At 34.8% G+C, this 25955-nt stretch overlaps 1 protein-coding gene across 4 annotated transcripts in view; it reads right to left on the minus strand.

The window, feature by feature from the left end:
• Positions 1-12050: 12050 nt before the first annotated feature.
• FSTL5 (follistatin like 5) overlaps positions 12051-25955 on the minus strand; it is a 980329-nt gene continuing 966424 nt past the window's right edge. For all 4 annotated transcript variants that reach the window (XM_056802833.1, XM_056802834.1, XM_056802836.1 and 1 more), the window contains one exon: positions 12051-14815. In XM_056802833.1, the coding sequence (XP_056658811.1) occupies positions 14113-14815 (703 nt within the window). In that variant the 3' untranslated portion in view covers positions 12051-14112. The remainder of the gene's footprint in view (positions 14816-25955) is intronic.

Here is a 25955-nt window from a genome sequence, read left to right on the forward strand (position 1 = left end):
GGAATTTCACATATTTGGAGGAGGTTTCCTCCAGTTAGTGACCCCCAAATAGTGTCCCTTCCTGAGGATATCAACACCTGGAACTTCAAATTTCTATAATCTTTCTTCTCCCTTAAGCTAGTTTTGTTTTTATTATACTAAAAAGACCAAGTAGATTCCTAAAAGCCTCCTGCTTGATCATGTTACTTTGAGAAAAATATCCATAAATATGGATGTGACTAAGGAAAGCAGGATAGTTTCAGCAGGCACATTTTAAAAATGACTCAAATTAAGTATCAGTTGCTATAATTGTCAGCCCAGTCTAAGAGTTAATTGATGTTATTATTACTATTAATTCCTCACTAGAAAATTGGGTTTAACTGACTTGCCCAGGGTAACAGTGCTAAGAAATTTCAGATGCCAGATATGAATCAGGTTCTTACAACTCCAGTCATGACACTCTATCCACTATGCTTCCTAACTTTCCCTTTGATATTATTTATGAAAGGAAGAATCTTCAGATTAAGGAATATTAAACCATGGAAACTGGAATTCTTTCTGTAACATAGTTGCCATCTAACATTTATTTATTCTTCTAGTGAAGAGAGGACCTATTACTTATGTTAGCTGTGACTACTATGACCCCTAAAGTCTAAAGAGCTGATACGGTATATTTCAACCCTCCCTCAAGGTCTTCTATTACCCTTTGGGATTGGGATTGTTTCTCATTCCTTCCATTGACTCAAGCAATCACTGATATTCTTTTAATTTTACAGTTTGAGTCCCACCTTAGGTCTCTCTCTCTCTCTTTCTCTCTCTCTCTATCTCTCTCTCTCTCTCTCTCTCTCTCTCTGTCTCTGTCTATTAATAATCTCTCTCTGTCTGTCTGTCCCTGTTTCTGGGTGTGTGTGTCTTTCTTTCTCTGTCTCTGTCTCTCCTTATTAATGTGTCATATAATGTCTTAGACACTATTGGCTCATGTGAAAAACAGAGCTAATGATATACTTATTGCAACTCTCATGGAGTTATTTGTAAAACTTAAAGCCAAAAAAGTACATTATTAAAGTTAAAGCACTAAATAAATACATTTTTTTTCTTCCACAGAATAGTCCTTTAAAAATTAAAGCTAGCAATTATATCTTCCTTTTCTTTATTATTGTTGTTGTTTTTGCTCCAGGATAAATATCCCCACTACATTAAAACAATCATGCATAGCATTATTTTGATGTCCTTCACAGTCCTGCTCCCCATCTCCTGGACCCAAGTGACTTGGACAAGTCACTTATCTTTTATGGATGTTAGGTTAGCCATAAAATGAAAGGAGTATGTTAGATGACTTTTAGTAAATATAGTTCAAGCCTCTAAATGTATGATCCTATAATGATTTAGTGGTCCTTCCTTAAATTTCCTTAAAAGAAATAAGTTCAGTATTCTTCATGTGTTTGAACTAAGTCAGAATATTATTGGATTATTATTGACACATTTACTAAAACATCTGGCATAGATGGTAATGTATAGCTAATCTTCCTTTTTTTTTTTGTTTTCTGCCAAAAAATAACAATTCAAAGTACATTTATTCAGGTAAAGATATACTATAGCATCCCCAAAGAGAAAGTGCTTCTTTCAAAATATTTACCTTTCTCTCATTGATTCATTAATTTAATATCTTTTTCTTCAATTGAGTATTTAAATCCAAGTCACTGCCATTATTTGCTTAATCCAAAGTAAGGGCAACACAAAATTAGAAAATGAATGTGGATCCCAAAAGGACATTAGATAACTACTGGAAAAATAACATCAAATCAATGCTAACTCAAACAAATATCTACGAACCAGGAGGAGAGGGAAGACATGATATTGTAAATAGGATACCTTTTGTCGGACCTCTGCCCCCTTCAAAGAGTGATAGTGTTGTGAACTGCAGTGGTTTGCCAAAGAGGTTATCTGAGCACAATATTTGCAATTACCATTTGCCAAAAGTAACTCATGACTCTGAATGTGATGCTTCCTTAGCAGTCAAAGATATACCCTAATACGATATGTGTAATGAATTTTGTAAAGAATATATGATTCTTTGGAATATATAATAGCTGTTCCCTGATTGAGATGCTTGACTGTTTTTCATTAGATTCTTCCTTCCTAGTACAAGATATAGACCTCTTCTGAGTTCTGTTAATGTTCTATTTGCTTTGGGAATCTGAGAAGGTAGGAGAATTCAGAAAGGGTAGTAGGGGGAGCAGCAACACCAAAGACAGTCTAGACTGACCTCTTTGCTCTGATTAACATTTGTATATCTGCTTCTACTCAGAAGTTTAATGGAGGGGAGTTGTCAGTGCCTTTGGCTAAGGTTGGAGTTGGATTGTTTGACTCCTGAGAGTAAAAGGCAGATGACCTCTGCCTTTGATCTTCTAGGCATAAAAAGTGAGCTTTGGTCTAAGGCTCATGACTCTCTGAGTTTTCTATCAATAATTCTGTATGTAGAATCCACAAAAAGCCACATTCATGTTAGCCAGACCACCGATAATATGCCAGTCCACACTGAAAATATGCAAAACACTTCATATTTCTCTGCTTTAATTTTTTTCATTTATAAAATGTAAGAACTGGGATAATTCTTTTTTATTAAATTTTTCATTTTTAATTTTTTCCATGTGTAAATGCCAAAACTGTAAGATAATTTTAGTGTTTTGACTTAAAATCTAAATAAGTGGTCACCATGGGAAATTCACAAATATGAAAATATGAAAAATATCCAAGTCAGCTGGGGATTTATGGAGATTTTAATTAATAAAGAGCAAAGGAATTAAGGGAAGGAGAGAGAGAGAGACAGAGAGAGAGAGAGAGAGAGAGAGAGAGAGAGAGAGAGAGACAGAGAGAGAGAGAGAGAGAGAAAGAGAGAGAGAGAGAGAGAATATTAATTTAAACTGCTCTGGTTCAGGCTGAGCCAAGCAGTAGTTAAAGGCCTAGGCCAAAGTGGCCTTCCTGAGCTTAAGGGAGAGGGAGTCAGTCTTATCACTCACCACAAGACCATATCCAAGCAAGCTCCAGTCCTCCACTGAATCTCGTGAACTCAGTTCAGAATCTTACATTCCGAACTGAATTGCTCACAACTGACTTTTTACCCCTTCCTTTTAAATAAATTTTCTCTCATGTCACCTCCCCTAAATTTTCACATCTACCAATCACAGTAGATGCTTTTTTCCAGGACTGCCCATTCTTAGTTGTCACCTTCTCTGGTTTAGATTATATCTTCTGAGAACTTCACACCTTTTTGTTAAGCTTGCCTTTTGTAAGTTACTTGACCTTTTTAGGTACTAATTTAACCTTTATAGGTACTTAACACCTTTTTGTATTAGATCTAAAAATAGACCTAGCTTAAGGCTCTAGCTTTACTATAAGTATGAGTTACAGACTTTCATTGTTCAATCAGGAGTTTACAACTTTATCTTCCCTTAAGGCACTGGCCAATACATTCCTCATTCTTGTTAGACAAAGTATCTCCATTGTTACATAAGGGAATAGCTAAACCAAATCTTCTAAGGTACAGTCTGAATAGTTTTTAAGATTCACACATGATTGCATGATCCATGTTCTCTCCCTCTCCTCATCTCTCCCCCTGCCTGGAGTTGACAAGCAATTCCATTCATTTATACGTACATATATAAACATATATGTATATATATATATATATATATATATATAATTATCACTTGAACCTATTTCCATATTATTCATTTTTGTAAACCTTTAAAATCAAAACCCCAAACCACATACTCATATAAACAAGTAATAAATCATGTTTTCTTCTGGATTTCTACTCCTACGGTTCTTTCTCTTAAATCCTTCTCATAAATCCCAAAGAATTGCCCTGGATCATTGCATTGCTATTAGTAGCAAAGTCAATTACCTTTGATTGTTCCACAATGGTTCAGTTTCTGTACACAATGTTCTTCTGATTTCCAGGTCTTGTATAAATCCATCAATTCATGTTTCCTTATAGTATTCCATCACCATCATTTACCACAACTTGTTCAGCCATTCCCCAATTGAGACACATCCCCTCATTTTCAATTTTTTTGCTACCACAAAAAGCACAGCTATAAATATTTTTATACAAGGGGATGCTTGCCCAATTTTTTTTAATCTCTTTGGAATATAAACCCAAAGTGGTATTTATGGGCATGCATTATTTTAAGGCCCTTTGGGCATGATTCCAAATTGCCTTCCAGAATGGTCAGATCAATTCACAACTATACCAGCAATGCAATAGCATCCCAATTTTGCCACATCCTCTCCTACATTTATTATTTTCCTTTACTGTCATATTTGCCACTCTGCTTGGTGCACAATGGTACCTCAGGGTTATTTTGATCTGCATTTCTCTAATCAGGAAGGATTTAGAAAATTTTTATGTGATTATTGATAGTTTTGATGTCTTCATTTGAAAACTGCCTATTCATGTCCCTTGACCATTCACCATTTGGAGAGTGATTCAATTTCTTATAATTTGACTTTGAACTAGGATAATTCTTAAAGTTCCACATAACTATAGTTAATTTTCATTATCCAAGGATTCCATATTAGTGAATTTGCCTACGCACTAAAATTATTAGTAGCTCCTGGTGTTTTGAGGACATTTGTGGATCTGCACAGAGAGTAGTAAAAAATTTGTCACCCAAAGGGTATGTTCTTAGCTGAGTTCAAGCAAGGTGATGTTCTGTCTCTTGTCTCAGTTCTCATAGGGTGAACAAATATCTTTTTTATGGTCTTCTTAGAGCCGCTATTTGTTGGATGATTTCAGTATTTAAGTATCTCCCAAGCACAGTGCTGAAGTTTCTATCTAGTGTTCCTAAGTGAAAGAAGATTGTGATGTACCTTATGGAGAAAATACAAACACAAGTGTGGTTAAGGCAGGAGTTATATTGGTCATGAGTTCAATGTTAATGCATCAACTATACATTACATTAATAAAAAAAAGGAAGAAATTGACTGATGTATATATGAGACCACTTTGGAACATTGTGACCAGACACTTGCAGGAACCCAGCCTATATTTCTACTAGGAGCAATGGTTCATTACTCATGGTGACCTTTGAGAACATAACTACCATGAATGACAAGAACTGATTATATATGACTCTGGAAATTAAATGCCTACAATGTACCAGACATAGAGGATAAAATGTTTTAGGATCAAGACAATCTTTTGTCCTCAAGAGACTTATATTCCAGTAGGTAGAGACAGCACATAAAAAAATGGTAGTCAAGAAAATGTGGTTTGTTCTATGAAACTATAGAGAAGTTGACTAAAGGCAACTAAGGTGTCAACTAGAAATCTGGACACCCCAAGTTTGCCCCAGTCCATTGAGTACTCACCCAGAGGAAGTCCAAGACTTGCCTATTTTGGACAGAACAATAGACCTTAAGCTAGATCTAATCAAATGTTAAGTACCCTTTTGTCCTAGTAATTTCTCCCATTGCATCAAAGTTGCCCTTGGCTGGACTTTTCCCTTTTGTATCCATTGTAAAGCATCAGTCTCTCCCTGATAATCCAGTCTTGGACTTTTCATTTCCTTGTGGCCATGGTAATGTCAATCAATCATACTGTCCACAGTTCCCCAAATGCATATAAATTCCCTAAATTTTTTTATTCTTTGGAGAATCATTTAGCACAGTGCATTCTTTCTGGGACACATCCCCAGAGCCCCAGGGTATTGACTCTGTGTAGGTTTTGATGCTTGGTTCTGTGATAGTGGTGGATTACTGGACCTATCTCTTTACTGATGAAAGACTTGGTTTTTCTGACTACTGTATGAGTTCTGCGTTTTTATAAGTTGACAAAATTGATGATTTGATTATTTTTTCCAGAGCAATAGATGATATTGGGTGGGATTTGAATGCTTTGTTGGCAAGAAGATGGCCATGGTAAAATTTAACTGAATTTGTAGATGTCTAAAGACAGGGGGCTTCCGCCAATATGGACAACGTGGCCACTGGGTAGGATTTCCAAACATCCATTTATTTCCAAAAAGAAGTGCAACAGTGATATTTATCCTGACTACCAGGAATGTAGATAAAATGTTTTATTAAGACTTTGTGATCAGATTTAATTACTTTTCTTTAAAGCTATATTTTATGATGATTCTTTTGGACAGGGTAGATTATTTCATAGGTCTAAGGAACTCCCAGGTAATGCACTTAAACTTCACCAATGCACTTAACTTTTTCTTCATAATTTATAGTCTTAGAATAGCTTCAAATTATTTGCCCAAAGTCACATAGCCATTAAGAGGTTTAGGATCCAGGGATAATGCTAGCCTTATGGCAGAATATTTATACTCTGTCATACTGCCTATTATTATTTTCTTTAAAATTTCCTTTCTTTTAAATGAAGAACAGAAAGCATCCAAATAAGACAAACAAATTAACAATTTATATAAGTAGAATTTGAATGCTTTACTCACCTCCTAACTAATTTAGCTCCACAGGACAGCTTTCCCTATTGCTATCCCAGACTGTACAGTCATCTTGACCTAAAAGATATGTCTGTAGGGAAGTTTAACAGTTCCTCAAATAAAATTATACTTGCTAGGAAGTCACTTGCACTACAGATTAAAATGCTCCCCCATGGGAACAATAAGCCCAAGCTCAATGAGAGTTAGTAGAACAATATTGTTTTCTCATCCATCCAAGTATTTTTTAAAAATTCCTCAACATTTCATATAATAAGCATTGTAATTAACATTCAGATATTATAATTGTTGAATTCAATATGGAGAAGTTCCCCATAGTGAACCCAGTTATTATAGCATTGTAGCATTAATATTTCACTTTTTCACTTATGTACCCATCCATTATATTCTCTATGAAAAGGCCAGGTGGAAATTATAAATCCAATACTTAATTGCTTACTATAAATAAATTCTTTAAATTAATTGAAAAATAGCATGGATTAATGGACAGAGAGCCGGTCTCAATTTTAGGAATGTTCATGATCACCCAGGCTCTGACATAATCTGTCTATCTGTGACATAGAATACTCAGTCATTTTTCAGTACCTCTGACAAATCTAAAACTATAAGTGGCAGGGGAGTTGGCAATATGTATCCATGAAGGGACATTCACCACTGAATATAAACTGCACCCATAACTACAGGTCTGTCTACTGTTGTACTTCTAGCCAAAGATGAAAAGAAACAATGGAATATCCAGCAATCAGATTATTCTCAGCTTTTACATAATTAGTTTCCATCTTCTACATAATCATACATAGTTTTAAGAAAAGCAAACAAATTCATGGATAATTTAAATTTTAAAGCAAGAAGGCCATCTGCTTTGCTTCTGGAATATTCCTTCTGAATGAGACTACACAGTTCTTCTTGGGAAAGTACAGAGTTTTCTCCATTTCTTTGCTCTATACTATATCCCCTAATCTTACCCCAGTCCCATCCCCTGAGAGAGACTGGGAAGTTTAATCCAATAGAAAATAGTCCTGGCTGAACCTTCTTGTAATTTCTTTCATGTCTGTATACCTAAATTTCTTCATCTCTCAAGAACAGTTTAATGAAACTCGTATTCTCTTCATCAGTCAAAAAGAAATCAAGGGTAATTTTGATCAATTAACTCTGAGGTATCTTCCAGCACTATCATTATATAATTTTAAAATATTTTGTTTGCATTAATATCACTTTCTCATTCTAATAATTGGCCTGTTCCGTTGATGGTCAATGTCCTCATGAAAGGCTATTATTATAATTAACATATCACTATAATAATTGTTAATCTTGGAGAAAAATATAATTTTATTTTTCAGATTACTCTTAAATACAAGGTAGCATTTAATATTTTAACTATAATTTTCATAGTTCCTGAGGCTAGAAGCTATCTGCTAAATTAGTCAAAGGAAATTGGTTTGATAACGTTTCAACATCAGCATAATCCTCTAACTTGCTGATCACTGATTAAAGATAATTAAATTAAACAGGGCTTCCAACCAAACCTAGGGCATTTTGCATACTCTTGCATAAGTAGAAAGAGTTGACTCAACTGAAGAGAATGATGTTGATGACATGAAGCTGGATACTGGCATGAAGTGAGCAGTTCATGCAAAAAATTTTGAAGAAGAGATATGTATAACTGATATTGAGTCCAGGGAACAGGAAAAAAAAAAAAGACTTCAGAAACTATAGATATATAAGGGAAACTAGCTCCTCAACAGGATCCTTATTTTTTACTTATGTCCCCAGATATTTCAGAGAGGATTTTTCCCTTGGGTGGAATCAAAGCCTCTCACATATGGAATTGAGATTTTTTTTAAATCTTTCTTCTAAATGGCTCAGTCATTTGCATATTTTCTAGTTTATTTCCATGTCTATAACTTCTCAGATTTCTGTTTATTTTTTTTCATGAATAGGTTTACCTCTCCATTTATTATTTGCAATGTTTTTTTTTAAAACCAATATTGTGTAGGAATGTCCCTTAATACTGACCAAGAAAGTGACTTTTGTTTTAAACTCCTAAAAAAAAAAAAACCCAACCCAACACATTTCCTAGCCTTTTAGGGAGTTAGCTAAATTGAGATGGAACAGGAAAAGGAACAAGTATCTAACTTCAACAATTCTCCTGTTCTAAAAAATCCTAACCTAAAAAAAATTTTCAGGAGAATCAGATCATTCAGTATTTCTCAAGTACCTACTATGTGCTGGCCACTGAGTTAAATGCTGGGGTACAAAATGGTAGCTCTGGTCTTCTTCCTTAAATGGAAGATCTGCCAGGAACTAGCTGAATTCATGCTCACTAAAATGTGAAGTTCTTGAATTCTCTTATTGTAAGATTTCATCTTGGGATAAAAAGCATGGAAGTCCATATGTTGGAGAAAAAGGAAGATTACTATCAGAAGAAAAAGGAAGATTGACATTTGAGACAAGCATTTTGTCTAAAATGTATTTTTCCAATAATCTGTCCTCCCTATCCCACTGACTTTCCTATTTCTGGTGATGAGAATATCCTATATTGAAATCTGTGACTAAAAAAAAAATCCATCTATTCCATCATTTCCATGATGTATTTTTTTTCCTTTGTTATATCTGTCATATATTTCTACTGTTATTCATCTCCTCAGGTCGAGGTTTCACAATAGCTTTCCATTAATCTCATGGAGGCACTGATGAGCAGTAGGAAGGAAAAAAAAATTGACACTGGAATCAGAAGGCTTGGGTTCAAATTCCAGATCTGACTCTTATTACCTATAATCCTAAACAATTAAAATCCATTGGACATTGGTTCATTAACTAGTAAATTGAAGTTGGACTAAAATGACACATTACTTAGGATGGACATTTCTATTGACAGTAGCTTTATTAGGAGGCCAGTTAAGCTTAAGCAATGTTAATTACATCCTATCATTTCACCTATTTTTCCTAGACCCAGTATATTAAATGTAATCTAGCCCATCAAACTGCCATAATTAAGGGACCCTGATCCAATGTCAGAAAACAAAAGTTTTCATTTTAATTCTGCCAGGAACAAATTGTGTGAGTTGGAGCAAATCATTGATTCATAGTCTTTAGATATAGAAAGGACTTTTGGAATAAAATGGTCAAATTCCTTTATTTTATAGATAAAAGAAAAAAATCCAAGAGATCTTGGACATTATCTTTAAAACTGAGGTTTTCTGATTCCAAAATTATTTTCCAATATACCATTCTATCTCTTTTCAAGACTGAATATTTCTCATCCTTCAATTGAAAAGTTGAGTAATTGTCCAACTTGAAAATTGTATTGTTCTATGATTGTGTCGCTGCTCTCTTGTAAAACAACAAAAAACTTTTTATGTATTCCTAAGATATTATATATTTATATTCAAGGTCTTCCATCCACAATTTGACCCCAATCTATTTTACCAACAATGTATCCCACCATTTCTCAACACTTCCTTCTAGTCAAACTGGTCCATTCCCTGTCAATTATATTTTACATATTCCAACCTATATGCATTTTATTCATATAACTTAAAAATCTTTCTTCTCATTTTCCAACTAACTAAACTCTACCTATAATTAATAGTTCAGCTCAAGGCTTGCTTCTTCCTTCAACACTTTACAATTCATATTTATTTTTCTATGGAATTATGTCAGGATTAAAATTTAAGGAGTTGGGCTGGGAATGGAATTAGGAAGACTGGTACTGGATTCCTATTGCAGACATTCACTAGCTTTGTCAGTCTGTGATGATCACAACCTCTGTGAACTTCCATTTCCTCATCTGTAAAAGAGGGGTGATAATCATAACTACCTCAGCATGATTTCACTAAGAATAAGTTATGCCAGACTAATCTCATGTCCTTTACAGACCCAATTATTAGAATAAGGAAAAGCTGTATTCATAGTGCCTAAGGATTTTAGCTAGGCATTGGCAAAATCTCTCTGAACTGTTTGGGTATAGGACACTACAAGTGGGTTCATAGTAGATTAGGTAATTAGATCTGAGGTAATTTTTTTTTTTTTGTTAGTAAATAGCCCAGTATGCCCCTCTTCTTGGTCTTTGAATTTTCAACATTTTTTTTATCATGCCTTGGACAAAGAAAAAAGAAATATCTACCAATAACCAAATATGATTAATAGGTATAACCAAAGGGCTAATTACTAATATGTTTGTTGATAATCCAAATCCAAAAAGTCATAGGAAGTTGGAATACCATCTAATAGGATGAAATATCACTTAAAAATAGAATTTTGCACTTATCATCTAAAAAGTAACCCTTTAAGTTCAGGATGGGAGAGGGAGTTCATGTGAGATTGAGAGATTATAGTGGACCCAAATATAAGGAATCAGCTGGGCAATTTGACTGCCCCCTCCAATCACTTTTGGAATATTGTGTTTAAAAGAATATGATAGGAAAGAAACTCAAAACTATTCCCTTATGGTTGAAGGAGCTGAGATTATTTAGGTCTTTGTAGGAAAATAATAGCTGTTCTAAAAATATTTGATGGACTTTTCTTTGGATGACAGATTAACTTCATTATGTAATTCCAAAGAGACTTAATTTGGATAAATTGGGGAAGTCTTATGGGGAAGAATTTCAACTAAGTCCAAAAAAGTACTTCATAACAATTGGGCTCTTCAAAAATAGAACAAACTATCTTGTGAGACAGTGAGTTACCCATCACTGGAACTGTTCTGAGAAAGCCAAGATGGCATGTTAGGAATGTTATAAAGAGAATTTCTTATGAGATAGGAGGTTTAACCTGAAAGGTGACTCATAAGATCCCTCCAACTCTTAAGATTTTGAAATTCTATAAATCTTATGGAAGGACTTTTTACCTTGGTTATCCTTGGTAGGTCTCATAAATAAGACACCTAAAGAGAAAAAGGATCTCAGTAAGTGTTTTGATTTTGTTATGGATAGTGAGTCAATGGAAAATTGGTAAAGAAGAAATCTTCAACAAGTCTGGTGAAAAAGGAAAAATTAATTCTGGAATAATGTATAAAAATGCTAAAAATTCTTTATAATAATATTTTAAAGGAGAATATATATTTTCCAAGACTATGTGGAATGAGTATTTTATAGAATTACTTTAGACAATATAAGTGCTTCAGTTGAAGGGAGAATGTACTTAGTTTATCACTTAGGTTTTAAGTGTTAGAAAGTAATTTTGTGATGAGTTTTTTTGAAGGACACATTATCGTTGAAAACTTTTTTTTTAATGCTCCAGGTCAACAAGAAGAAGAAATATTGCAATGAAAATAGTTTATTTTAAACTGTCATTTTTTGTGAAGTAATTGTTCTGTCTTTGTATATATTAAAATGCATATTTCTGCATAAAGGCTGATAGATTGTTCTTAGCCTAAAGATATCTCTGCATAAAGGCTGATAGATTGTTCTTAGCCTAAAGATATCAAAGCGAGTATCATAGGTTTTAGGAAGAGTCAGTTTCTAATGTCTAATGAAAATAAATATACCTTAACTAATTTATTCTTGCATTTTCAAGAAAACTTAGAATTCTAGTCTTCTTCAGCTATTAATAAGAGAAACATTGGCATACATATATTAGAATATTGACTGAATTCACAAGGATTTAAAACATAAGGTGTTTGTTTATTCTCCTTTTATCAAGCAGTATTTCTTTTTCTACAGATAGAACATCCACATGTTGTAAGTTACAGAAGAAGAGTGTATGAGACGGACTTACTGTAAATCATCAAATAACAGCTTACATGGTTCATGTTCACAATGGGAAAAATTTTAAAAGGGAAAGCAGATTCAGTAACGAGAAACATAAGCAGATTGTTGTTGTTTATTAAATCTACCTCCCAGGAAGTTTCCTCAAGCTAAAGAGAGATCTACTGTACCACGCAGCGAAGGATGCTATATACACACAAGAGATTACACGCTATAAAATTTCAGATTTCTAAGCATTTTTACACAATCTAACCCAGATTAAAGTTTGTATTTAAAAAAGACCTTTCCTGGTTGCCTTTATTAAATGGAGATCATTCCAATAGCCCATAAGCATTCTTTGCCAAAGTAAATATAAGGGGGGACTAAAAACAACCTTCCCAAACATGTATGCAATTGTGGTAAATAAGGACATTATTTCAATAAATCAACTTTCTACCGTTTGTTTTGTTGGGAGGGAGATGAAAACAGAGACATTGAGTGACAGAAATAGTAACAGAGATAGACTAAGAGACAGTAACCTGAGAAAATGAGAGACAGAGTGATAAAGAAAGAGGGTAAAATGTAGAGAGGATGAGTGGGAGAGAGACAGACAGACAGAAGGAGACAGCGACAACACAAAAGAAAAGAGATCGGTGAAAGGATTATTAGGGTCTCTATATGTTGTCTGAAAGTAGAGGAATTTCTAGTTTCTTTAGTCTATGGAGTGAAATTTTAGGAAATATATAGTGGAAGAACAGGCTAAGCCAATGACTAAAAAAAAGGTGAAAGAAAATCTTTGAGAAAACACAGGTAAATAGCAAAGGCAATGGATAATCAATCACAGCTTAAGCCACTTGTTTAGGAATTATCAATCTTGTTCTTTGCATTCTATTTCTAAATCTTCTAATACCTAATACAAAATCAGCTTTCTTGCCAATTCATACATTCTAGGGTTAATTCACAATATGCAGTTTTCTTTAAGCAGATGTATATGATCCAAATCCTGGGCTATCTGGAAAGAAAGGAATGAAGATCTACTGGCTACTGATGAAGGAAAAGGCCTGTATGTAAGCAGGTGACATACCAAACAAAACCTGCAATAAAAATATACCCATACTCTAGAGAGTAGAAACATTTTGAGTACAGAAGACACTGCAAGCATTTTTCCCACAACCTACATTGTTTTATCTCCCCTCCATGCTATGTGGTACACTCCATTTCAAAATCTATCCTTTGTTACCTACACACACACACACTCCAGGGCCAACTTATGCCTTCAAAGAGTATTTCACTGAGAGTCAAACAAATCGACTGAAGGCAAGATCTGGCTCAAGAGGGACTAATTTTTTTTTTTGTTTGTTTGTTTGTTTGTTTTTTCTTTCCTAGGACAATGCATTTAAAGCCACATGAGAATATATTATCTTGCTTCTATTCTTCCTTTTCCTATTGAGACATTCCCTTCAAGGCACAAAAAGATTATAAATAGTGGACAGGACAGAATGTTTTCATTTCAGAATTCTAAGGTTGCACATACCTTTATTTGTGATTTGAAATAAACTGAAATTGGGAAAAACAACAACAAAAGAGGGAAAAATCATAATAAAAAACAACTAAAATCACTTTTAAAATGTAATGGAGCTTAAGTTACTAGAAATTTTCTGCAGTTTTGATATAATTTGTTAATTTTTTAAAATTTCTCAGCAATTATTGGTTTACACTGTAACTAAGGACCGTTTTTTTTAACAAGTTGGACAATTCCACACTAATTGTAATATTGATTGTAATTAGTATGTCTTCAAAGACATTTTAATCGCTTTACCAAATTAAAATCCACATTTTGTTGGGCTACCAAATGATCTAAGTTATATCAAGTTAGAATATAAACTTCCAAAGAAAAACCATAAATTGAAAGAATGGAGTTAAGTGCAATGTACTGTATAACTATTCATTCAGTAGTTATCTAACATGGTTCTTTAGGCATCTCCAACCCAAATGACTGTATTTCCTTTCTCTACTTCAGTGATTTCACAGTTTAACTTATTGAGTCGTCCATCTAAGATAAATAGGGATTGCTTGGAGGGTGTCATCAGGTATTGGCCAAAGAGCCCACTGTCCTTGATTAACCTGTTTTTTTGGTTCCAAGGCCATTCTTCTGCCTTTAAAGGCTCCTTGAGGCTCTTGATCATTTTAACTTTCCCAGAGGCAAGTTCTACAAAGAGCACATCTGTTTGCATGCCTGAGCTGCCATAGACATTGTACTGGTGGGCTTCAGTAAAAGAGGGTTGGAAGGTCACATCAGATATATGCAGGTTAGTGTGGATATCAAATGCATCCTGGATTTCTCCTCTGATGGTAATATATTGAACTCTCATAAGTCCTTTCACATCATCAATGCTTACAAGATAGTGTCCATCTGGAGAAACATATGGAGTACCCATAACATCGCCATTGTATCCAATGACTGAATCAGTTACACTGTCCACCATGAGCTGGGGTGGAATAGCCCCAGTACTGTCAGGACTGCAACTGATAAAATAGTATCCTCCAAGGTGAGTGTAAGCCAGAGATTGAGGGATGCAGTTGTAGTCCTTTAAGCTAACTGTCTTTATATATGACAGAGTTTCAAGATCAATTTTCTGGAGTATAGCTTCATCTTTGTGAAGAATGAATCCAAACCTAAAAAAAAAAAAAAGAGTTAAACAAGATATCATAGCATTGAACCATAATGATATAGATGGTTTATGGGTAATGCCTCTAGAGCAGTACCCAGCCTGTGCATCAAGGTTTCCCCTTTGTGCCCTCAAGTCTTATTGGAATGAAGATCTCAAAGCCAATTTTTTTACATTTATATTTTCCTTATTTCTCAATTATAATGAGCAGAGTATCAAGCAAAATAATTAAAAATAAAGCGTCTAGCAAATTGCCAGAACATATCTTGTTTTCTTCTTGGTCTTTTTTACATGGAGAGAAACAAAGTCTGTCATTACTCTGCTTGTTTCCTGTCTAGGAAGGGCTTGTGTAGTAATTAAGGGTTGTTAATAGATTAAGTGTGGACAGGTAATTTGATTGCCATAAAAAACTTCCAGGTAAGGAAATCCCTTTGACCAAAATTGGCTTGGCACTTTCACTACAACTTATAATATGAGAAAGTTTCTATAGGTTAGAAAATGGAAAAGGGTTAAATGCTTGCTCAAAATCACAGAGCTAATATGTGTCAGGGATACACTTGAATATTAGTCTTCCTGGCTCTAAGAGTTGCTCTCTCTCTCTCTCTCCCCCATACCATACAGCCTTTCTAAAGGTTACACAACCTCCGGGGCAAAAAAAGGGACTCACACACCAATCTAATCTCTTCGTTTGCTCCACATTTTCTTCAGCAAGTCAAATCTATCCCAAATTCGTTCTTATCCTGACAATTATCCAAATACTTTCCATTTTAATTCACCTGAAATGCTTATCTTAAAAGAATCTATCTAGGTTTATGTCTTCCAACTATGAAAGTTGAATTTGTTATAGTTTATGAACTTTCTGTGTTGACTGACTGTCACCTTTGTCAAATCTGCCCTAGTTCTCTAAATAAATCACTTGCATGAATTTTATTCTTTGAAGTTAATCATTCTGAAATTTATTCATCTCCTGGATCCTATGACTGTCTCCTTCATGTAACTCGGGTTTAATTCTATACTTTTACCAGAGAGCCATAAAATAGCATTGAGATTTTATTATGTTTCTAGTGAAGAACAGTTCAAGTGAACAAGTCATTTGGATGGGATTTTTGATTAATTATGGCTTCCTTTCAGTCTTTTCCAATAGTATAACTGGGCTGCTCTGAATCCGTGCTGCAGGGTGGCAGAGGTCCCTATTGCTCAGTGTTAATATATTTGGAAATCCTGACAGGCTGAGTCAGTGGGTTAATGGTATTAACAGCAAGTAATTGTTACTGGGAGAGAAAAGGAGCCCAGATTGACTGAACAAGATTAGATCCAAATTGGGTTTTAGTCAGTCTGATTCTAGGCTTACTTTGTTTTCCTTTGTAACCTGAAATAAAGCTACTCTTTAAATGTTACCTAATGTAGAGGCAATGGAAAGAGAACTGACTCAAAAGCCATAGGTTGTGGGTTCAAATCCTTTCTCTTGCTCATTACCCATATGGTCCTACTTAGTGCTCTTTTTTTCTATATATCTAAAAAAGAGGGTGTTGATCAAAATGATCTCTGAAGTCCTTTCCTATTTTATATTTAAGATCTAAGATATATAAAAACAAAAGTCCTCAGAGTAATATGGTCATATAGATCACTTTGCAGAATTGTACAAATGCTTCAAATCTGCATTTTATCATAAATTATTTTTAAAATATCTTATGTTTCTATTATCTATATAATTTAATTGGAGGATTCTGAATTGAAAAATGGAAACTTATGACTTCAAATATTGGTCATATTCCCACAATTTTTTCTTCATTAAAAGCATAGATGAGTACATTTCATTCAGTCTAATAGATGACTGAGAAATTTAATGGTCAGTATGTTTCTTGCAATACAAGAGAGTTAACAATAACATAATTTTACCATGGTATAGAATAATTTCAATGATTTCCTTGAAAACAAATTAGTAAGGCTTTGTATAAGAGAAAATATTTTATTAAAGAAGAAATGGATGCTTATTTAAAATGTCTTTTATTCTGGCCTCAGACATTTCCCAGCTGTGTGACCCTGAGCAAGTCACTTGACCCCCATTGCCTAGCCCTTACCACTCTTCTGCCTTGAAGCCAATACACAGCATTGACTCCAAGATAGAAGGTATGGGTTTAAAAAAATAAAATAAAATAAAATGGCTTTTAGCTACTTAATGTAATAAATTGAAGAATCAATGGAATTTTATGGGGAAAAAAATCTAACCATTCTCTAATCTGGACTTCCAGACACCTATCTTCCTATCTCTAGGTGAATAAATGCATTCTTATTTGAATTTCACCTTGAGGCTGAGCTGAATCATTTGATGAGGCCAAAGTCACTTAAATCATTAAAATAATCTGCCTCTCCTCCCCTCTTTACTCAGTTTGATTTTCAAGGAGGTTTAAATGACTTGTAGTCAACCTGGAATTCTGGGGAAAGGAGGGAGGCAGGAAGTGGGCTGCTGCCAGATGAAGGAAGAAACTGGCTCAAAGTTCAAGGACATGTGGAGGGCTGGGATAGACACTGGCACTAGAATACATGCATATGGAAGGAAGATGTAAAGGCCAATGGCCAGAAGGGCGGAGAAAGACAAAGGTCTCTTCTCTCTGTCTCAGAGGTCTGCCCACAGTGATGGTACTCTTGCATCATTTTTTTTTTGCTTTCACTAGAAAAACATTTTGTTTATTTTGTGGATGGATGGAGGGGTCCATGGAGCACCAAAGAGCAGTAGTGAAGAGAAAAATCTATGAAGTAAAGATAATATAGGTGTTTGAAGTTAGAGTGAAAACTATCTGCATAGGGCTCAGTTTCATCCTGGGTTTCAACCTGCTATTCAAGGCTGACCCTTAATGTGTGACCCTTAATCCAACCATTCTGGAAAGCAACTTGGAATTATGCACAAAGGGCTTTAAAAGACTGCCTGCCCTTTGATTCAGCCATACCACTGCTGGGTTACAAACCCCAAAGAGATAATAAGGAAAACTATTTGTACAAAAATATTCATAGTTGCGCTCTGTGGTGTCAAAAAATTTGGAAAACGAGGGAGTATCCCTTAATTGGGGAATGGCTGAGCAAATTGTGGTATATGTTGGTGATGGAATACTATTGTGCTAAAAGGAATAATAAAGTGGAGGAGTTCCATGGGAACTGGAACAACATCCAGGAAGTGATGCAGAGTGAGAGGAGCAGAACCAGGAGAACATTGTACACAGAGACTGATACTGTGGCACAACTGAATGTAATAGACTTTTCTACTAGCAGCAATGCAATGACCCAGGACAATCCAGAGGAACTTAGGAGAAAGAATGCTATCCACAACCAGAAAAAGAACTGTGGGAGCAGAAACACAGAAGAAAAACACATGATAGATCATGTGGATCTATGGGGATATGATTAGGGATTGATGTTAAAAGATCACAATATTGCAGATATGAATAATATGGAAATAGGTTTTGATAAATGATACATGTATAAACCAGTAGAATTGCTTGCTGGCTCCAGGAGGAGGAAGAGAAGAGGGGTAGCAAAAATCATGAATTATGTAGCCATGGAAAAGTATTATAAATAAATAAATAAATAAATTGTTAAAAAAAAAGAGAGAGAGAGACAATTTGCAACCCTACTGTATAGCCTTTTCTGGACCATGCTTTATATTCTATACCACAATCTACTATGCCTCACCATAGCAAACATAGCCTCCATTCCTTGTACTGCTTCCCCTTTCCTCTACTTGATTTAGATATTCTAATCAAATTAATACTACCATTATTGTTTTTTGGGGGGGAATGAGACAGCTTACTGACTTGTAACTCCAGGCACCATTATTCTTTCTCTCTCCAACCCATAAATTGCCCTCCCCCCCAGCTACCACTCTCCTACATTTGAAACAAAGGCTAATTTTTGTATTTATATCCCCAATGACTAGTATACAGTGGAAATTTAATACATTTTAAAAAATTCATTCTTACTTTGCTTCATTTTGTTATATTTTTATACTCATTTCCAACAACTTGCCTTCCTAAGGTTTTGCTTTGTTTCCCCCACCCCCACCCTGACAATGGTACAAGCTGACAATGGTACAAAAACTTGCTGAAGAAAATAACTATTTAAAAATCAAAATCAGCCAAGTGGATGCTAATGATTATATGAGATATCACGAAACAATAAAATAAAGTCAAAAGAAAGTAAAAATAGGAGAAAATGTGAAATATCTCATTGGAAAAATAACTGATCTGGAAAATAAATTCAAGCCAGATAAGCTAAAAATTATCCAATTACCTGAAAGCTGTGATTTAAAAAAATGAGTTTAGACAAAACTGGCTTAATATTCCAGAACCAGAGGAAAAAATATAAATTGAACGAACCCACATATAACCTTCTGAAAGAGATCCCCAAATGAAAACTCACAGGAATATTATAAAAATCAAATTCCAGAATTCCCAGGTCATATAAAAAATATTACAAGAAGCCAAAAGGAAACAATTCAAATAACACTGAACCACAGTCAGGATAGTGTAAAATTTAGCAACTTCTACAATAAAAATTCAGAGGGAATATGATATTCCAGAGGACAAAGGAGCTATGTCTATAAACACAAATCCCCTTCCCAGCAAATTTGAGTATAATTTTTCAGGGGAAATAAATGGATAATCAATGAAATAGGGGACTTTCAGACATTTCTGATGAAATATTTGCTGCTGAATGGAAAATTTGACTTTCAAATTCAAGACTCCAGGTAAACAAGAAAGAGAAATTAAAAGAGTTTCAATAAGGTTAAATTGTGTTTATACCTTTATAGGAAGATAATATTTGTAGATCCTAAGAACTTTATCATTATTACATCAGTTAGAAGGAGAGTACATAGAGGGCAAGGGTGTGATTTACATATGATATCTTAAAAAAATACATTTAAGGAGTGAGAAAGTTATTCAATGAGAGAAGAGGGAAGGGAAAACCAGAATGTAGGGGAAGATGGGGGTAGTGGAGAGGAGAACATTTTAAAAATATTCTGATCAGAATTATCTCAAAAAGGGAAGAACATATACATTCAGTTGGGTATAGGAATTTATATTACCCTACAGGAAAGTAGGTGGGGAAAGGAATAAGGAAAAAGAGGGTGAAGATGATACATTGGGGCAGGTGGTGGTCAGAAGCAAACACCTTTGATCAGGGGCAGAATGAAAGGAGAAAGATTAGAATATTTTGGGGGGAATAGAATAGAGGGTAATAAACAGTAATCATAACAGTGAAAATAAGTTTCTATAACATGTCTCTCTAATAAAGGCTCATTTCTCAAAAACATAGAAATAAGTTAACTTGATAAAAATACATGTCATTCCCTAACTGATAAATGGTCAAATGACATGAATAGGCAGTTTTCTGATAAAATAATTAAAGCTATGTATAGCCAGGTGAAAAATGCTCTAAATCAATATTAATTAAAGAAATGCAAATAAAAACAATTCTGAGATACAACACCACAACTATCAGAATAGCTATTTTTTACAGAAAAGGGAAATGATAAAACTTAGAAGGGATGTGGAAATGAGACTTGCTCTGTTGGGGGAGTTGTGAACTGATTCAACCATTCTGGAGAGCAGTTTGGACCTATGCCAAAAGAACTATAAAATAGTATGCAACCTTTCACCCAGGAATACCATTGCTAAGTTTGTATCCTAAAGAGATAAAAATCAAAAAGGAAAAGGTCTTATAAATACAAAAATATTTAAAGCAGCTCTTTTTGTGATGGCATAAAATTGGGGTAATGGCTAGGTAAACTGCAGTATTATGAGTATTGGAATACCACTGCACAGTAAGAAATGAAAATCAGGAAGATTTTAGAAAAACCTGGAAGGACTTAAAAGAATTGATGCAGAGTAACATAAGTAGAGCCAGGACAATACTATACACAGCATCAGCAATGTTGTACAATGATTAACTGTGAAGGACAGCTATTCTCAGCAATGCAATGATCCAAAACAATCCAAAGGGATTCATGATTTTACAAAATGCTATCTGCTTCCAGAGAAAGAAATGGTAAAGTCAGAAATCACACCCAAACATACTTTTTCCACTTTCTTAAATTTTCCTTTGAATATTCTTCCACAAAAGGATTAACAAGGCAAATGTTTTATATGATTGTATAGGTAGAATCTGTATCAGAGAGGGTTATGGAGGAGAGAGAGAGGGAAGGAAAGAATTCTTGACTCTAGATTTTAAAAAAAGCAAATGTTAAAAATTGTTTTTACATGTAATATGTGAAAAAATAAAATATCATAAGAGATTAAAAGTAGTTTTAAATCTAGAGGGAAAGAGGCTGACTACTAAATATACAATAATAATCTCAAGACTTTAAGTAGGTCTTAAAGGGGAGGCGTTTCTACAGTGTAGTAGGGTATGAGAGAAGCCATGGAAAGATGGGACAATGAGAGGCTCCATGTGAAACTGCCAGCATACATTGTTGGAAAAGTATGAGATTCAATACTGCCTCTTGGAGATTGAATAGGACTTTGGGAATATGAAAAAGTCACATTATGCAATGAACCTCCTTAAATATCAACCTCTCCATTATCTGGTTATTGTTATTTAACTCTTACCTTCAGTCTTGGTATCAATTCTAAAATATGAATGGCAAGGGCTGGGCAATAGGACAATGCCTCATTTGCCAAGGGTCACACAGCCAGTTTTGAACCCAAAACCTCCCATCTTCAGGCCTGGAACTTTCTCCACTGAGGCACCTAACGGCCCCTTGTTTCAGTATTAAACGTATCCTTATTGGAATACTCTGTATGAAATGGTTATCCTCTCCTTTATTATTATTCTTTGAGGTTGTAGGTATCTGTGTGTGCATGTATATACAGCGTTATTGCCTCTAAAATGGCAAACTAAGGTGGGAGACATTGTCTTTTTCTGTTATACATAGTAAATGTGCCTTGAGGCAAAATTAGCAATGGGCATATTTAATAAATGCAATAAGTCAATCAATCATTGACTGTTGGACTCTATTTCCCAACTTGAGGCAGCTTGTCCCTTTAGATTATCGTTATTGTTCGTTAATGAGACAATAGGAGACAAGCTTGCACCAATTTCACCTGTACTGTTTTTCTCTTCAGAAAAAAAAAATGAAGACCTTTATTCTTCTGAGATATTAATTCTGAATCATTCAGAAGTAATTAAAATTTAAAAGGAACCAAAAATGGGCTGGTTAAAAATGCAGAAGCTCCGTGTGGGGTGGTAAAATGATGTCTATTTTTGCACCTAGACTGTTTCATGACTAGGGATCTAGCAGAATACGCAGTGGCATCCAAGTACCTTCAAGTTTTCACAGGTGATTTATAGGGTAGGAAGTGGTGTGTTTAATTCAAAGTTTCCTGTAGTACAGGTTGATATGTGGAGGCCTCCCACTGTTCATTAAACCCTGATTAATATTTATGATATTTTCAACCTTCATGTCTGCTTAGTGTAATAAAATCTTGCAAAGTGTCAGGCCCAACATTGTCTCACTAATGTTTGTCAGAGTATATAAAGGGAGTAAAGAAGTCTGAATCCTGTGAGAAATGAGAGTTAAAACTTATTTTAAAATAACTTCTTTTACAGTTAATGAAACTAGGTAATTGTAGCCTTTAGGCATGGTGTTTGTCAGAGCCAGTTAACAGTCTTGGTTTTATTGTTTCTTTTCTCAGTTATTTTTTCTCTGAATTGTCTAATAATTTTTGTCCTTGCTTAAGCTTAAAAAGGGGATTTCATTTTTCTTCATGGTTTATGCTAAAAAGAAAAACAAGCCAAATCAATATACTACTCCTTAAATAGCATCATTTTGTCAGTTTGAATCATCATCATCCAATACAATCCCACCCAATATAACCAACAGGCATTTACTAGGTACCAGGCACAGAGGTAAGTGCCAGGATACAAAGACAAAGCAAAACAATTCATAGCCTCAAGAAACTTAAATCCCAGTGAGGGAAGCCCATTCAAATTAGTCCAGTTCAAGATTTATTAACCACCTGGTATAAGCAAGGTAAGGTAAATACAGGACAAAAGAAAACAAATCAAGCTCTTCCTCTCTGAAGCTAATATTCTGGGAGCAGAGCTAGGTGGCTTACTTGATAGAAAGCCAGGCATGGAGAAAGGAGACTCTGGGTTCAAATATGGCCCCAGATTCTCAGATACTTCCTAGCTGTGTGACCCTGGGCAAGCCATTTTACCTCCATTACCTACCCTTGACCAATCTTTTGCCTTAGAACCAATATATTTTATGAATTCTGCCATGGAAGGTAAGAATTAAAAAAAATAAAAGAAGCTGCTAATATTCTCCTGAGTTGGTTACAATATTCAAACTCAAATTTATACATGATCATATATGGGATTATGTTATATCAAATGTTATAACATGTAAATATTATATCATAATGTCATTATGTATCATAATATATTCTATATCATATTATCATATAAATAAAAAGTATCCATAACATGTATAATAATTTGAAGATTCATTGAAAACTTTCAATTAAATCATACTCTTAGTGTACCATGAAGAATTCCCATGCAACATCTGAGATTTGTTCTTCCAAGTTTACAGACTGGAAAACAAAGACTTAATTCCTGGCCACAAGACCTAGCCACATCACCGAATTATGTAGAGAGGCAGAAAGGCAATAATTCAAATTGTATGATGCCAAATAATACTACCAACTCAGTTGCCTACAAGAAAAACTTCAAAGCCCAATTGATAGCCCCATATTACCACCTACTGGAGCAGTATTCATTCCCCATCCTATCCCCCCCCCAAAAAAAAAGAGGAAATAATTTGGATGGTCCCTGGAAGATGCTTATAAAGGCATTTCATTTGACTTCAAGTCTAATGCTTAATTACTTTTCAAAGGGCTTTAAAGTAGCAAATGTGTTATCCTGGAAAGGGTCAGAAGACCTTGGTTCAAATCCTGAGTTACATTAATCTCCCCAGATTCCAGTTTTCTCATCTGTAAAATGAGAGGAATAGACAATATTACCTTATAGTGTTGTTCTAGCTCCAAATTTATGATCTGTTAACATGGGAAGAGTCAACTAATTTTTTCTTAAAATTCTCTTTAATATCTAAAATTTATATACTATAAATGAATAAAGGCTTATTGTTTTAATTAACAGGTGAGCTCAAAATTTAGATAGAAAAAAATTCAGTGATAAGTGATTCAAGGATTTTGAAGTCTCCAACTGTAAATCTGACACAAGTCATCAGTCACTGCATTTCATGTTCATGTGTACTAAGTTCTTTTTTTTTTCTTCTATGATTCCTTGCTGACTCTTGTAAGAAAAGATTGAGTGGTGTCAACATCAAATACCAAAGGATTAGATTTCTAGCTGACCTTCTTTATCAAATGCTTCAGCAAAACATATCTGTTCATAAATGGTAGTTACATTCCCAGCTGGCAAACAAAAGCAGCAAAGAGAAATACAATTGGGAACATTTGTTACAGCTTCATAAAGAGCAGAAAGACTGCTTCTGGATAGCTTGAATGTATTGATGCATGTGAGAGATGACTGTCCAAAGTTTTTGGATAAGTAAATAGAGCTAAAGCTTGATACATTGCGCATGTCTGTTTTTTCCATTTGTACTGATTTCAAAACTTCTTTATTGAAGAATCTCTCTAGAATATTTAATTGATAGAAAGAGAGAGAAATAAAGGAGAACAGAAAAAGAAAGGGAAGGGAAGGGAAGGAAAGGGAAGGAAGGAATGAAGGAAAGAAGGAAGGAAGGAATGAAGGAAAGAAGGAAGGAAGGAATGAAAGAAAGAAGGAAGAAAGGAACGAAGGAAGGAAGAAGAGAAAAGAGGAAGGAAGGAAGGAGGAAGGAAGGAAGGAAGAAAGGAAAGAAGGATGGAAGGAAGGAGAGGAGAGAAGAAGGGAAGGAAGGAGAGGAGGGAAGGAGGGAAGGAAGGAGGGAAGGAGGGAAGAAGGGAGGGAAGGAGGGAAGGAAGGAAGGAAGGAAGGAAAGAAGGAAGGAAGGAAGGAAGGAAGGAAGGAAGGAAGGAAGGAAGGAAGGAAGGAAGGAAGGAAGGAGAGGAGAGAAGAAGGGAAGGAAGGAGAGGAGGGAAGGAGGGAAGGAGGGAAGGAAGGAGGGAAGGAGGGAAGGAAGGAGGGAAGGAGGGAAGGAAGGAAGGAAGGAAGGAAGGAAGGAAGGAAGGAAGGAAGGAAGGAAGGAAGGAAGGAAGGAAGGAAGGAAGAGAGGCATTAATGGAAGCTGAACTTTTCCATCCACTACAAAAATAAATAAGATGCCAAGGTTTATTTCTGAATATTAACTGACCTGTGGCACTTAGACGTACTCTTGATAATTTCATGTACTATATAAATGGTTCTTTTATGGTCTTTGAGACTTAATGCAGACTTTTATAGGATACCAATCTACTTTTGAGGAACTTAAAAGTTTAGGATTCAAAAGAGGTAAGTCTTTTTAAAGACTCATTTTGTTAGGCGGCCAATTTTGTCCTCTTTTTAATGGTTCTATGAATGAATTCAAATGAGTGCTAGCCTCTACTGCACATCACAACACACTCTCTCAATCTATGTGATTTTTTTATATGCATTTCTATAAATTTTCCATAGTGGATTGCTCCAGCAACTTTCTCAGATGCTTTTGACTATCTTGAGAATACCTTTGTAGCCCTTGGCCTTGGTTTCATTTTTTGTCATTCTCACTGCATATAAAATATACTTTCATTTCTGAGCTGGTTTTCCAGTACAAGTAATCCTTGATAATAAATTCTGTAGGAGACCAAAAGGTTTTTGTTTTATTTTGTTTTCACACATTATGACTTTGCAATTGAAAGATAAGTATAATTAAGCCAGGAATTTAGGCTTGGTAGGTGGAGACCATTGACCTTGCTTCATCAACCTTCTTAATATTCTGGCCCAAATTCATTCCAGCTAAGTTAGAGAAAATATTTGAAATGTGTAAAACTATCAGTGCCAAGTTCCATAGCTATTTCTAAGAAGAAATTTTTATCTTTGGCCCAAGCATGCCACTCAAAATACAAAAGGCCTAATCTTCTCCCAAGGCTAAACTGGATTTGGTTTACTGGATATAGTAACTATAATTAAAAACCTGTCAGCCTACTATTTTCAGGAAAAGGTTCTAG

The sequence above is a fragment of the Monodelphis domestica genome, chromosome 6 (genome assembly GCF_027887165.1).
Source record: "Monodelphis domestica isolate mMonDom1 chromosome 6, mMonDom1.pri, whole genome shotgun sequence".
Classification (NCBI taxonomy): domain Eukaryota; kingdom Metazoa; phylum Chordata; class Mammalia; order Didelphimorphia; family Didelphidae; genus Monodelphis; species Monodelphis domestica.